Here is a 13,531-nt window from a genome sequence, read left to right as displayed (position 1 = left end):
CCCTTCCCTTCATCTCTTTTCTTCCCCCTATCTTAATCCCCACTTTCCCTCAGGCCCAAGGTAGCAGATGGCTTGGGGAGGGATTTGGTTAAGGTTTCTGAGGAACCACTCTACCACCCTTCCCCCACCTCAAGTTCTGGGTCCAGCTATTAGTTTCTGTTGCCTTTTTTTTTCCCCAACCAGTAATAGGCTTCTTCAAGTCTCACATTTAAAAGCAAGTTTATACCTAGTCCCCTGAGGATAAGTGGGCAAAGGCTATAAGGAATTCTCCAGGAATAAACACAAGTTAATAATAATCAGTTTTTAAAATTAACTTAAAAGTATTTAGTGATCAGAGAAATTAAAATTAAAATAATTTTGAATTGCTACCTGATAGTATCAACTTGGCAACAATGGTTAAAAATAGATATAAACTTATCATTGGCAGGAATATGATCAAACAGGTACATTCTCGTCTTCTTAAATTCAGCAACGTCTAACACATTACAAAATCGATCACACCATTTGACAGTCATCCCACTACTAGGGCTATATATCCAATGGCATTTCATTGTCTTATATGAATGCTTTGTCATGCTATGAAGGCAACTCTGGGTTCTCAAAGACTATGTCAACAGATTACAAGCTGTGACAGGTTCTTACTGTGCTAAAAAGGTTTCAATATGGCCAGTGACAAACTAAGCCTAAGGTACAAGACCCACCCCAGCCAAGTAGGGGGAAGCTTATTACCACTGATGAATCTGTGGTAATCTATGAAGAAGAGAAGGTTATTAAGAAGAAAAAAATGATCCACCACTACAAAGATGCATAATGCCTTTGATGTAATGAAGAATTAGAAATAGCCAGCATGACAAAACATTAAAGAATGCTTAGGTAAATTGTGGTATATTTAATAAAATGGAAAACAGTGCATAAAAAATTTACAAGAAATGTGAAAAGTCCTATGGAAAGTGATCCAGAACAAAGAAAGTAGCATCTTAACTCTTAATACTGACTATAATTTTTAGAAAGGCAACAAAATTAATAAATATACATATCAGAGAAAAAACAGTAGAAGGGAATGGAGAAATGAGATGTTTTTACCAATATTTATGTAGTTTTGAGGAAAATTATAGTTTGGTGTTTATGGTTTCACTTAATTATATTAGATGAGATTATTGGGCTTGAGGTTTTTTTTTTAAATTAACAAAATGAAAGCAGATTTTTCTAAGGATTTGTTTTCTTAAAAACCAGGTCATCACTCTTCATTATAAATCAAGTTTGCCAATTTAGAACTAGGGAAGAGAGTTGTGTGTGCATGTACGTGTGTATTTGTCCCTGGAGATTCCCTCCTAAAATAGCTTTGTTAAAAATTACAACTTAGGGGAGATAAAGAACAAAAAAGGGGGTGGGGAAGGAAACAGGTAGACATAGAATTGCTTTCCTATTTAATGACAAAGCCTCTTTGGGACCATTTAAATGCTGATGGCATATTAACAGACAACTCAACCAAAATTACTGCAATTAACAGAGCATATCCGTTCTGTTCTCTCTCTCTCTCTCTCTCTCTCTCTCTCTCTCTCTCTCTCTCTCTCTCTTACCTTCCTTCATAGAATAGTAAGTATTATTTCCAAGGCAGAAGAGCTTAAAAAAAAAAAAAGGCTAGACAATTGGGGTTAAGTAACTTGCCCAGGCTGACATAGCTAGGAAAAGTCCGAGGCCAGATTTGAACCCACGATCTCCCATCCCCAGGCCTGACTCTCTATCCACAGAGCCATTTATCTGCCCCAACATCTATTCTCAACAATGTTATTCTCCCAAAATGGATTCTGTCTATCATCTATAAGATGTGGAATTTTTCCAGTGTCCACACAATTGGCAATTGTATCCAAGGGTGAATGCAAGGAAAACTAGGGGAAGATCTGCTGCAACTTCAGCTTTAGTGATGTCACAAAAAATAGGGTTCTAAGCACAGGTCTTACCACCCTTTTCTGATTATAGGAACACAGAATCTCTAGGACAAGATCCACACAATCTTCAAGATGATTTAAATGAGGTGTTAAAAACAAAAATGCATACACTGATGTTACTAGTAACATAGGAGGTATGACAAAAGTGGTGGTGATTTATGCCAATTTTTTAATACCCCAAAGCAACCATTTTAAGGATGGTAGAGGCAGGATTAAGAGCAAAAGTCTAGGGGACAAGGGAAACATTTCTTCGCAAAATCAGACTACCACAACCCACATGTGACTCATTACACCATTCTTTAATTAACTAAGCTAAAATTGGGCTTAAAAGAAAAATAATGGCAGAAGTAATGATTCAAAAGCCTTTTCTTGCACAGTGCTGGGCAGATAATAAATGTTTGATTAACCTTATGTCCTCTAACTCTAAATCCAGCCCTCTTTCCATGGCACTGAGCTGCTTCTCACGTTCCTCCAAACTGATATAAGTTCATCTAATCGCTCCTTAAATGTCTACACAATAGCAGCATGCTCTGCAGCACTCATCCAGTTTTTTGACAGCCAGGCTTTTCACCAGTCATGGAGGAGTGGGTACAGGGAATAGACCTGAAAGAAATTCTTCAAAGGTATGATATCCTCTCTTACTTACTCTTTATCTTCTTCTTTCTGAAGATACACATCTAAGAAGAAAGGATGGAGGTACAGCAATAAAACTGGGAGGTGCATGTGAGAGAAATGATGGAAATGGTCAGACAAGTTAGGGAAATCTAGCTCTTTCCACATATGTGCTTCATACTACATACTTAAGACTAGAGTCTTAAGAGAAGGACTGCGTGATAGTGAGATTATGGGGGTAGTGGGAGTGAGGAGAGGGAGAAAGCTAAAGTAACCAGTATGTCTAAAGTAGAAATTCTAGTTGAGAAAGGGGGTTAGGTAGTTTGCACATAGGCTTAAGTAGTTATAGGAGGCTTTAGTAGTTATAGGAGGATAGGAGAGGTATAGATCTCACTTTTTAAAAAACAAGGATACTAATAATATGTAAAATAACAATTTTTCTGAAAAATTTCAGGTTTGACCAAGCTTAACAAAAAAATCTTGTTGACATACTTTACAATAAATGTGTCCCATGGTTTTTGTTTTTTTTTTAACCCTTGTACTTCGGTGTATTATCTCATAGGTGGAAGATTGGTAAGGGTGGGCAATGGGGGTCAAGTGACTTGCCCAGGGTCACACAGATGGGAAGTGGCTGAGGCCGGGTTTGAACCTAGGACCTCCTGTCTCTAGGCCTGACTCTAACTCCACTGAGCTACCCAGCTGCCCCCGTCCCATAGTTTTTTGAAGGGTGTGGGGAAGAGGAAAGAAGACAAGTAAAATAATCTTGAAAAAATGAACAAATTTTTTCTTTTATTTAAAAATTACAACTATAAATCTTTTGAAAATTTTTGCATATCAGTACAGAAGCAGCTAGGTAGATAGAGTGAAGTGGATGACTTTTTGTAGTTCTTTCTCACTTAAATCTAATCTATCAATGATCTCATTGGTCCTCTTCAAAAATGAAGGCCTGGGGGCAGCTAGGGAGCTCAATGGATAGAAAACCAGGTATAGAGATGGGAGGTTTCAAATGTGACCTCAGATACTGCCCAGCTGTGTGACCCTGAGCAAGTCACTTAACCCCAATTGCCTAAGCTTTACCTCTCTTTTGCTTTGGAACCAATACTAAGATAGAATTCTAAGACAGAAGGTGAGAGTTAAAAAAAAAATAAAATGAAGGACAAATAACAAAAGGTAACATAACTTATGAGGATAGAGTCCTCGACCTGGATAATAATAGCACCTAACTTTCAGGTTGTAGTGAGAATGAGATAATATTGTAAAGCACTCTGCAAAACCCTACAGTGCAATATAAATGCTAATAGTAGTAGAAGGAGGAGAAAGAGGAGGAGGAGATAGCAGTAGTAGTGGTGGTGGCAATGGCAGTAGTAGTGCTGGCTGTTCTCCTTCAACATTTATACTGACCTAAAGAAACAGTTGGTAGATATTGAAGGAGAGAAACAAATGTCATCAGGCTATTCTTACAAAATAGAATCCTTGGTAATTAACTTCAAGAGAGCAGGTTTAATATTTTTTCCAATGTTCAGGTTAGCATTCTAAAAGTATAACATTTGAAGACCAGATGAGGAGATAACGTGGCAGACAGATTGTAAGAAAAAAAAAAAGAAAGCAACGGTTGTACAATGTACGAAATAATGAAAAAGACAGATTTGGAGGAACCTGGAAAGACTATACAAACTAATACATAATGAAATGAGCTTCGGAAACAACATAGTAAAGGCAAACAACTTTGTGGGACTATTTTGTTTATTTGTTTTTTTAAAACCCTTCCCTTCTGTCTTAGAAGGTCTAGCACTGGGGGTAAAGTGACTTGCCTAGGGTTCTAGAACTAGGAAGTGTTCATCTAGATTTGAATGCAGGATCTCCCGTGTCCAGGCTTGGCTCTCTATCCACTGAGCCACCTAGCTGCCCCAAGGCAAACAACTTTGAAAGACTTACTAAGCGAACAGGATTCTGGAGGACTAATGATGATTATGGTACTCATCTCCTGACAGAGAGGTGATGGATTCAAGATACAGACTTAAGACATGACATTTTTGAGGGGCAGCTGGGTAGCTCAGTGGAGTGAGAGTCAGGCCTAGAGACAGGAGGTCCTAGGTTCAAATCCAGCCTCAGCCACTTCCCAGCTGTGTGACCCTGGGCAAGTCACTTGACCCCCATTGCCCACCCTTACCACTCTTCCACCTATGAGACAATACACTGAAGTACAAGGGTTTAAAAAAAAAAAAAAAAGACATGACATTTTTGGACATGGACCATGGGGGAATGTGTTTTGCCCGACTATGCTTATAGGTTACAAAAGTTTGTTTGTTTTTCACTTGAGGGCAGGGGGAAGAAATAAATGCTTTAACTGAAAAATAAAATAGAAAATGGTTCTGAGGCCAAATTAGACAGCAAGAAGATCATAGAACTGAATTGACAAGCTTCTTCAGTATTTAAGCAGCTTTCTCATTTCAAAGAGGGAACCATGCATAGAATAAGTGGCTCAGACCCATTTCTAATCCAAGTTCTCCAATTCTGCCACTGACTCATTCCACTAGAAGAATGTTGTGCTATGTTTACCAAAGCAATATAACTAAATTCATGGCTCAGTTAGGAGGAAAAAGGTCTAGATAGGATAGTTTATATATCTAGAATGCACTGGAATCTGTTTAATATTCACAAAATTAGCTTTGAAGTGAAGTCACCTGGATCTAATCTGTATGTTACCCATCATACCCCAGCCTAAAACAGAGAGATAAAACCATGTATCATTATTTGGGAAATTTTTAGTTTTGTCTTAATCCCAACCAGATATAGACAGAAGGAGTGTGGCATAAAGAATAGAGGGCTTGATATAAGAAGAACCAAGCCTCTTGACACTCATTAGTTGTGTATCTCTGGCTATGTGCTAGCTACTATGGAATTTTCCCTCCTAGGAGTTTGGTGCACTGTTCAAATCAAAGATCCATCACATACTGCTTGATTCCGAATGTAGAACAAGAAAGATCATTTATGCTTCATTATGAAGAGTAGTTATTTTTTTAAACCCTTGCCTTCTGTCTTAGAATTGATACTAAATACAAAAATGAATGATATGTAAATATGTTTTGAGGGATAACATACATATAACCCATATTGAATTGCTTGTCAACTCTGGGAGTAGGGAGGGAGATAACATGAATCATATAAATTTGGAAAACTTATGTGTAAATTTGTTATTAAACTAAAATAAAGATAAAACCAAAAACTAAAAAAAGAATTGATACTAAATATCAGTTACAAGACAGAAGAGTGTAAGGGCTAGGCAATTGGGGTTAAGTGACTTGCCTAGGATCCCTCAGCTAGAAAGGGTCTGAGGATAGATTTGAACCCAGGACCTTCTGCCTGCAGGGCTGGCTCTAAATGCACTGAGATACCTAGCTGCCCCTTCATAGCAGTTTCTTGAACAAGACACTATCTCCAAAATCCAGGCATTTTCTCTGGTTATCCCTTGGACCAATTCATGTTTCGTGAAGACCTTGACTTCCTTAAAGTCTCAACTAAGATCTCACCTTCTTTAGGTATCTCTTAAATGTAGTACTTTTCTCTTTGTTGACTACTAACAATTTGTCTTGTACAATAGCTTGTTTATATAGAACTATATTGCTGATGTGTTCCCCCACCCCCTTAGATTTTTAGCTCAAGGGCAGAGACTGTCTTTTATCTTTCTTTGTAATCCCAACACTTAGCAAAGTGCCCAACACACAATAGGAGATTAATAAATGTCTACTGATTGACTAACTGGGTAAGAGAAGTGTAGACTTTGAGCACGGAAGCCTGTTGTTCTATAGCTACGTGTGACTCTTTGTGATCCTTTGGACCACAGCATGTCAAAAGTATTCATGGAAGTTTTCTTGGCAAAAATACTAGAGTGGATTACCATTTTCTATTCCACTTGATTTAGGCAGACGGAGGTTAAGTGACTTACCCAAGATCATATAAGTAGTAAAAGTCTTAGCCAGAATTGCACACAGGTTTTCCTGACTCCAAATCCAAACCTCTATCGATTGAGCCATGTAAGTGCCTCTAAGGCACTCGAGTTTACTACCTGTCCAATTGTCAATCAATCCAGCAGAAATCAGAGACACAAACTAACTTTATGTGGTTGAGAGACAACAGTAACTCTTAAAGTCTATAAAACTAGACTTTTGAAGTAAAATTCCAAGAAAGATCTTTATGGCAATGAAAAGCAAGACATGATTATTCATGGGAAAAATCACCATAAATCACATCTCAGCTTTTTCTCCATGCATAATTACATAATTAACAATTTTACTCACAAGACCTCTCTTTAGCAACACATATTTTAATAGTTTCTATTCTGTTAACACACATGCAGCCAGAATCCATGTTGATTTTTGTTTATATGAATACCCAAAAGATTTTCCCCCCCTAGTTTGGCACATATTTTAAAGAAAATAGTCAGTCTAAGTCCCTTTTTCTATTTTGACTCTGCTACCACACTCTGGCCCAGGACTTTAATCACTTCATGCCTAGCCAACTTCAAAAGCTTTCTGACTGATTTTCTGTTTCTGATTTTCTCTTTGCCTCAAGTCTCTCCCTACTGCAGTCCATCTTCCACTCAGTTGTCAAAGTGATCATCCTCAAGTGCAGGTATGATCATGATCATGCCACTCCCCCACCCCCAGTCAATGAACTTCAGTGGCTTCCTATCTCCCTCAGGTTTAAATATAACCCTCTGACTTTTTAAGAACCTCATAACCTGGAGCATTTCTATCTTTCTAGTTTTCTTACACTCTACTCACTTCCATATACTGTGATCCAAGGACACTGACCTCCTTAATGTTCCCTTGATATGATGCTCCACCTCCTGCCTCCCCGCAGCTTTACTGGCAATCCTCTGTGCCTGGAATTCTCTCCTCCTTTATCTTCCTTTCCTGACTTCTTTAGATTCATTCTAATCTCATTTAAAATCTCACTTTCTGCAAGAACCCTTTCCCAACTCCGCTTTAATTTTTTAAAGCCATACCTTCTTCTGAGGTAACATCAATTCTAGGGTGAAAGAGTGTTAAGGGCTAGACAACTGGGGTTAATTGACTTGCCCAGGAATTCAAAGCTGGGAACTGTCCAAGACCACATTTGAACTCAGCTCCTCCTGACTTCAGAGCTGCTGCTATATCCACTGTGCTAAAAAAATAACCCAAACCAACCCTTTCTCCACCATAACTTAAGTACAGAATATACCTTTGCAACACACATCTGGCTCATTCTTTAGCATGCTCCACCTCTAAACTAGATGTCTAGCCTCCAAGTGGGTATACTCTTTCCTTTCCACCCAATCCCCTCTTCCCACTTTCCAGCTCCACTTTATTCTTTGTGTCTTCTCCTATGACAATGTAATGTCTATGAGAATAGTTTTTCTTTCTTTTTTTCTAACCCTAGTGCTTAGCACAGTGCCTGGCACTTACTAAGCACTAATAAATGCTTTATCTAGCTATACCTAATTATGTTAGTATGTAGAAAAGAAGATGCCATTGAAGATGAAGAAGGAAAGTAGTGGGGGTTCAAGTCTTCAACTGAAGGGGTAGTTGAGATCTGTCAAAGAAGAGGATGAGGTTAAGAATAAATGAAGACATTTTAAGAAAGACAGGATGAAAGTAAGAGGTCAAGATCCAATGACTACATCACAGTCAAGAACGAGAAGACATCCTATACCAAGAATGGGGGCAAAATATAAAGGACTCAAATAAATTTAGGTACAAATTCATGCTGACAGATAACAATCATTATAATAAATTGGTGTTCTCTGTCAATGGCTCAGTAATCATGGAAAAAGTGGATGAGAAGCAGTTAACAAGGCAGGTACAATTGAAGGTCAAGGGAGAGAGGACTTCTCAGGTCATAGTAGAAAACCTTATTGGGACATAATACTATATGATGACATATATTACAATCATAGATCACAAGTTTCACTGTAGTCAAAACGTCCAAACTATAAAAAAAAGATTATCTTGACAAACCACCATATATCATTATGTATTTTTTTACTCTACATTTTTTTTAGATTTTGCACTGGGGAAACTTTTCACTAGAAAAAGTAAACCAGCTTTTCTTTTGAATCTTTTTTTTAATCACAAAGGATTTGTAAATCTAAGAGAATTTTTAGGATTTTTTTTTTTTTTTTTTTTTTGCAGAAGGTCATATTTTGTCAACATTCGCTATTATCACCTGGATACAAAAGCAGATTTACTCTGAATTGCCTTTATCTGGGAGCTTACTTATTATTTAAATCCATGAAAAGATTTCACTTAGGAAGTAAATCATAATTTTGAAAAAATAGGACCCTATCAAAATCAATGAGTAGTAAATAGTTTTTAACCTACTCCTAGTGACCTTTATTTGCTTCATTAGGCATTTCAGCATAGTATATTCTGTATGACTCATTCCGGACACAATAAAAGCCTTCCTTATTTGTAGCAACCTGCATATAGCTTAATCCAATTAATTAAAAAAAATTTACTGTTTTAGGATTGATGTTAAGGGCTGCAAGGGCTAAAAAATTGGGGTCACAAAGTTAGGAAGTACCTGAGGCCACATTTGAACACAGGACCTCCAGAATACAATTAATTTGGTGATTCTGCCCTCCAACTATACTACTGGCCTACTTCCTTTGCACATTCATGCTTTTGCATAAAACTATACCCTCATGCCTGAAATACACTGTCTTCTCGCCTTGTACCTCTTAGAGCCCCTACTTAACTTCAAAACTGCTCAAAGACCACCTCCTACACAAAGCATTCCCCAGTCCCTCAGGTTGTTAGGGTCCTTCCTCCTATCCAGATTAATCAGTCAATAATCATACTGCTCTCGAGATACAAATACGAAGAAGAAAACAACCACTTTTTATTTAGGCATATACTGGACTTATTGGTAAATATATTATTGGGATTGGTATGTACAGTTTCCCCTGAGTAGAATGCAAACTTTTTTGAAGGCAAAGAGTGGTTTTGGTTTTATAATTCCTAGTGCCCAGGGCACATGACTTTCTTCCAAGATTATTTCTATTTACATTTTTTTATAAATACAAATCAATAAATTTTCAGGTCATACTTTTTCTACTGAAAAACTCACCTGGTGATTTAATACCATATGAACTCCATGGGTTTGAATAGCTGTGGAAAATTCTCCCAGAAATTCCAATATATCCTCAATAGTGGCAGCATAAGGAAGCCCTCGTAGACGGATGCAGTCTCTGACGTTGGTGGGGGTCACGAATTGCTGAGGTAGTACAGGAATGATAGGGGGAGTTGGGAGTGGAATGAGAGGCGTGGAAGAAAACCGATTCAGCACCTGCATACAGAGTAAAAAAAAATATGTATATGAGAAAAAGGACTTTCACTGAGAACAATCTTGATAGACCATTTCTCTCTCAATTAAATGTATTTTATAAATTTCCATGAATAATTCCACTGAACTTTGACTTAAGTTGTATCTTTTTTTCTAGATTTGTCTACTTAGGAGATAATTCTTTCAGATTCTCTTAAAGACATATGCCTATGAGATACTATGACTTTCATATACTTATATTCTCTCTCTCTCTCTCTCTCTCTCTCTCTCTCTCTCTCTCTCTCTCTCTCTCATTGGCTGTATTCCAGGCTGAAAATGCATTCCTTTCTCACTCTAGGAAATTTCCTTCAAGACTCAGATTAAGCACCATCTGCTATTTGAAGCTTTTCCTTCCCCATCCCCAGCTATAAGTGCTCTCTTACCTCAAAACTATCTTGGACTCACCATTTGACAAAAATTGCTGGGGAAACTGACCAACATTTCACAATATAGCAAGACAAGGTTAAAATGAGCACGCGATTCAGACAAAAATGGCGATAATCATAAGCAAATGAAAGGAACATGGAAAATTTTACGTGTCAGATCTATAGATAAGGGAAGAGTTTCTGACTAAATAAAAGATTATAAGGATTAGATGACATAAAATAGATCATTTTGATTGCAAACAAAACAAACACAGCCCAAATTAGAAAGGAAGACAGGTACTGGGGAGGAGGGGGAGTATTTATAGCAAGTTTCTCTGATAAAAGCTTCCTTTCTCAAATGTATAGAGAATGGAGTCAAATTAATGAAAATAAAAGCCATTTGCCAAATTGATATCAATAACCACCTGAAAGATTCTCAAAAACACTGCTAGTTAGAGGAATGCAAGTGAAAACAATTCTAAGATATCACTCTTCACTCTTTTTAGATCAGCTAACATGACAAAAAAGGAAAATGATAAATACTGGCGGGGATATGGAAAAATATGTACACTAAAGCATTGCTGGTGGAGTTGTAAACTGGTCCAACCACTGGGAAAAACAATTTGGAACTATGTCCAAAGGGCTATAAAGCTGTGCATACCCTTTGACCCAGCATTACCACTACAAGTTCTATATCCAAAAGAGTTCAAAGAAAAGAGAGAAAGCCCTATAAGCACAAAACTATCTACAGCAGTCCTTTTTGTGGTGGCAAAGAATTGGAAACTGAGGGGAAGCTCATCAATGGGGAAATGTCTGAATGAGCCATGGTATAGGATTATGATGATATACCATTGTGCCAAGAACTGTTGTGCAGGATGGTGTCAAAATGACGTGGGAAGACTTATCTGAAGAGAGGCAAAGTGAAGTGAGCAAAACAGGAAAATTAGAGACAATAATAGCAATATTGTAATAATTATCAAATGTGACTTAGCAACATAATTTCAAAGGATGAAAAATGTAATCTATAGGAAGAAATGGGGACTGAGATCTAATCAAATGAGTGTAGAATGATGCATGTTTTTCCATGTTTCTTGCTTTTTATTGTTTTTGGTGGGAAATGGCTAATGTGGAAGTATATTTTGCGTAACCTCACACATATAATTTATATCACATTGCTTTTTTCCGAAAGGGAGGGAGAGAAGTTGGAAATTCAAAAAAAGTTTTAAATTAATGTTAAAAATTAATTAATTAGAAAATTCCTTGTATTATTTTTATATATATTCAGTATTTATATTTATAAATGTACATATATGCACACTTCACCTTTAGTAAATAAGCACCTTGAAGACAGAATTGGTTCATTCATTTTCATAACCACAGCTCTCAGCATGGTGCTTGGCACATAGTAAGTATATAATAAATGCTTATTGAATTATATATCTATCTACAAACTTAATTTTATATCAAAACATTAGAAATTATAGCATCTAAGATAGTGTACTAAGAAAAAATTTCTACAGACTCAAAATAAAGCAGCAACTTGATAGTACAATTTTTGCTTACTCCCACAAAATGCATTGAAGTTTTTAAACTTTTCTTCTATGCTATCCAGACTTACAACCAAACAAGGAATCTAACCAAATGAAAGTGAGACGCATCATATCTTAGAAATAGAAAGAGTTGAGGAAATCCCATTCAAAACTAACATTTGAAAGCAACTGCAAAAATTAGCACCATGATCAAATTAAATGCATATATTCAATAGTCATTAAGAAGAAAGGAATGTAGGGCACAGCTGGGTGGCTCAGTGGATTTAGAGCCAGGCCTAGAGACAGGAGGTCCTGGGTTTAAATCTGGCCTCAGGTTGTAGCTGTGTGACCCTGGGCAAGTCACTTAACCCCCATTGCCTAGTCCTTACCACTCTTCTGTCTTAGAACCAATACATAGTAGTGATTCTAAGATGGAAGGGAAGGGTTTTAGAAAAAAAAAAAGAAGGAATGTAAAAGGCTCTTTTAAAGGTAGATTTAAGATGGTAGAAAAAAAGGAACCTAATTTCTATTCAATTTAGATCCATGAGGACAATTGAGATTCCAGTGGGAAATTAATGGTAGCATCATAAGGCGAAACTACTCCAAATACTTTTCTAAACCCTTATTTTCTGTCTTAATATCACTTCTAAGACAGATGACTAGCAAGGGCTAGGCAGTGGGGGTTAAGTGACCTGCCTAGGGTCACATGGCTAAGAAGTATCTGAGGTGAGTTTTGAACCCAGGGATTCCTGTATGTAATTTACTAAGGATTCATCTGCTTATTCATACAAAACTATTTTACCCTTAGGAAGGGACCTCTGACTCTTTCCCCTCAAGTTTCATGCCCCAGGGGGCCAAGATAATGGCAGCCACTAGGACAGTCATAGCTAATCACTAGTATAGATTGTAAGTCTAGTAGTCTCTTACTCCTTACTAAGTGCAACAGAGGCAGTTGTGTTTATCTGACTCATAGGAGAAAAGGGGCCAAAGAACCTCCCATTCATATTGCCCCACCCTTACTTAACCTGTCAGATTGCCTCCTAACCATAATGATGACAATATAACCCCAGAAATTGCTAGGGGAACCAAGAGAGGGAGGAAGATAATTATACAAATCTAGGACAGAAATAAAGGGAGGATAAGTGAATCAGCTATGATGTTGAAATGAGAAAGGCCTTGGCAAAAAGTGCTCATTAGTGAATAAAAAGGTAGAAATGAAACCATATTGATTTAGAGGAAGACAGGACAATAGAGCATAGGAACAACTAATCCAGCATTTAGGTAAAGAAACATTAGGTAAACAAACATAACACTTGAGAGGCTACAAAATACTTCCATTTACCAATTGATAAAATAGTCAAAGGATATAAACAGGCAGTCCTCAAAGGAAGAAATAAATCTAAGCTAGTCACAAGAAAAAATGTTATGTCATTAATTAAACTAAAATTAAAACAACACTGAGGAAAAAAAAGGACCCACTGAGGTGCTCCCCATTAAAAAAAAAAAGGAGAGAGAAAGAGAGGAAGGAAGGAAGGAAGGAAGGAAGAACTAAAGCATTTAAAACACACACACACACACACACACACACACACACACAAAATGAGAGGGAAGAAGACCAGATGGAAATAGATAAGGACAACAGTGAAGGTATGCGCCTAGCATAGTATACTTTATGTACAGAAGTGGGTTTTTTTGGCATTAGTTAAATTCA

At 37.2% G+C, this 13,531-nt stretch overlaps 1 protein-coding gene across 3 annotated transcripts in view; it reads right to left on the bottom strand.

The window, feature by feature from the left end:
* ESRP1 (epithelial splicing regulatory protein 1) overlaps positions 1 to 13,531 on the bottom strand; it is an 85,233-nt gene that overhangs the window by 22,200 nt on the left and 49,502 nt on the right. For all 3 annotated transcript variants that reach the window (XM_044658199.1, XM_044658201.1, XM_044658200.1), the window contains exon 11: positions 9,672 to 9,890. In XM_044658199.1, the coding sequence (XP_044514134.1) occupies positions 9,672 to 9,890 (219 nt within the window). The remainder of the gene's footprint in view (positions 1 to 9,671; positions 9,891 to 13,531) is intronic.

This window comes from Gracilinanus agilis, chromosome 1, assembly GCF_016433145.1.
Source record: "Gracilinanus agilis isolate LMUSP501 chromosome 1, AgileGrace, whole genome shotgun sequence".
NCBI classification, from domain to species: domain Eukaryota; kingdom Metazoa; phylum Chordata; class Mammalia; order Didelphimorphia; family Didelphidae; genus Gracilinanus; species Gracilinanus agilis.
Note: the sequence above shows the minus strand (reverse complement) of the source record. Positions and strands in the feature narration are given on the sequence as shown.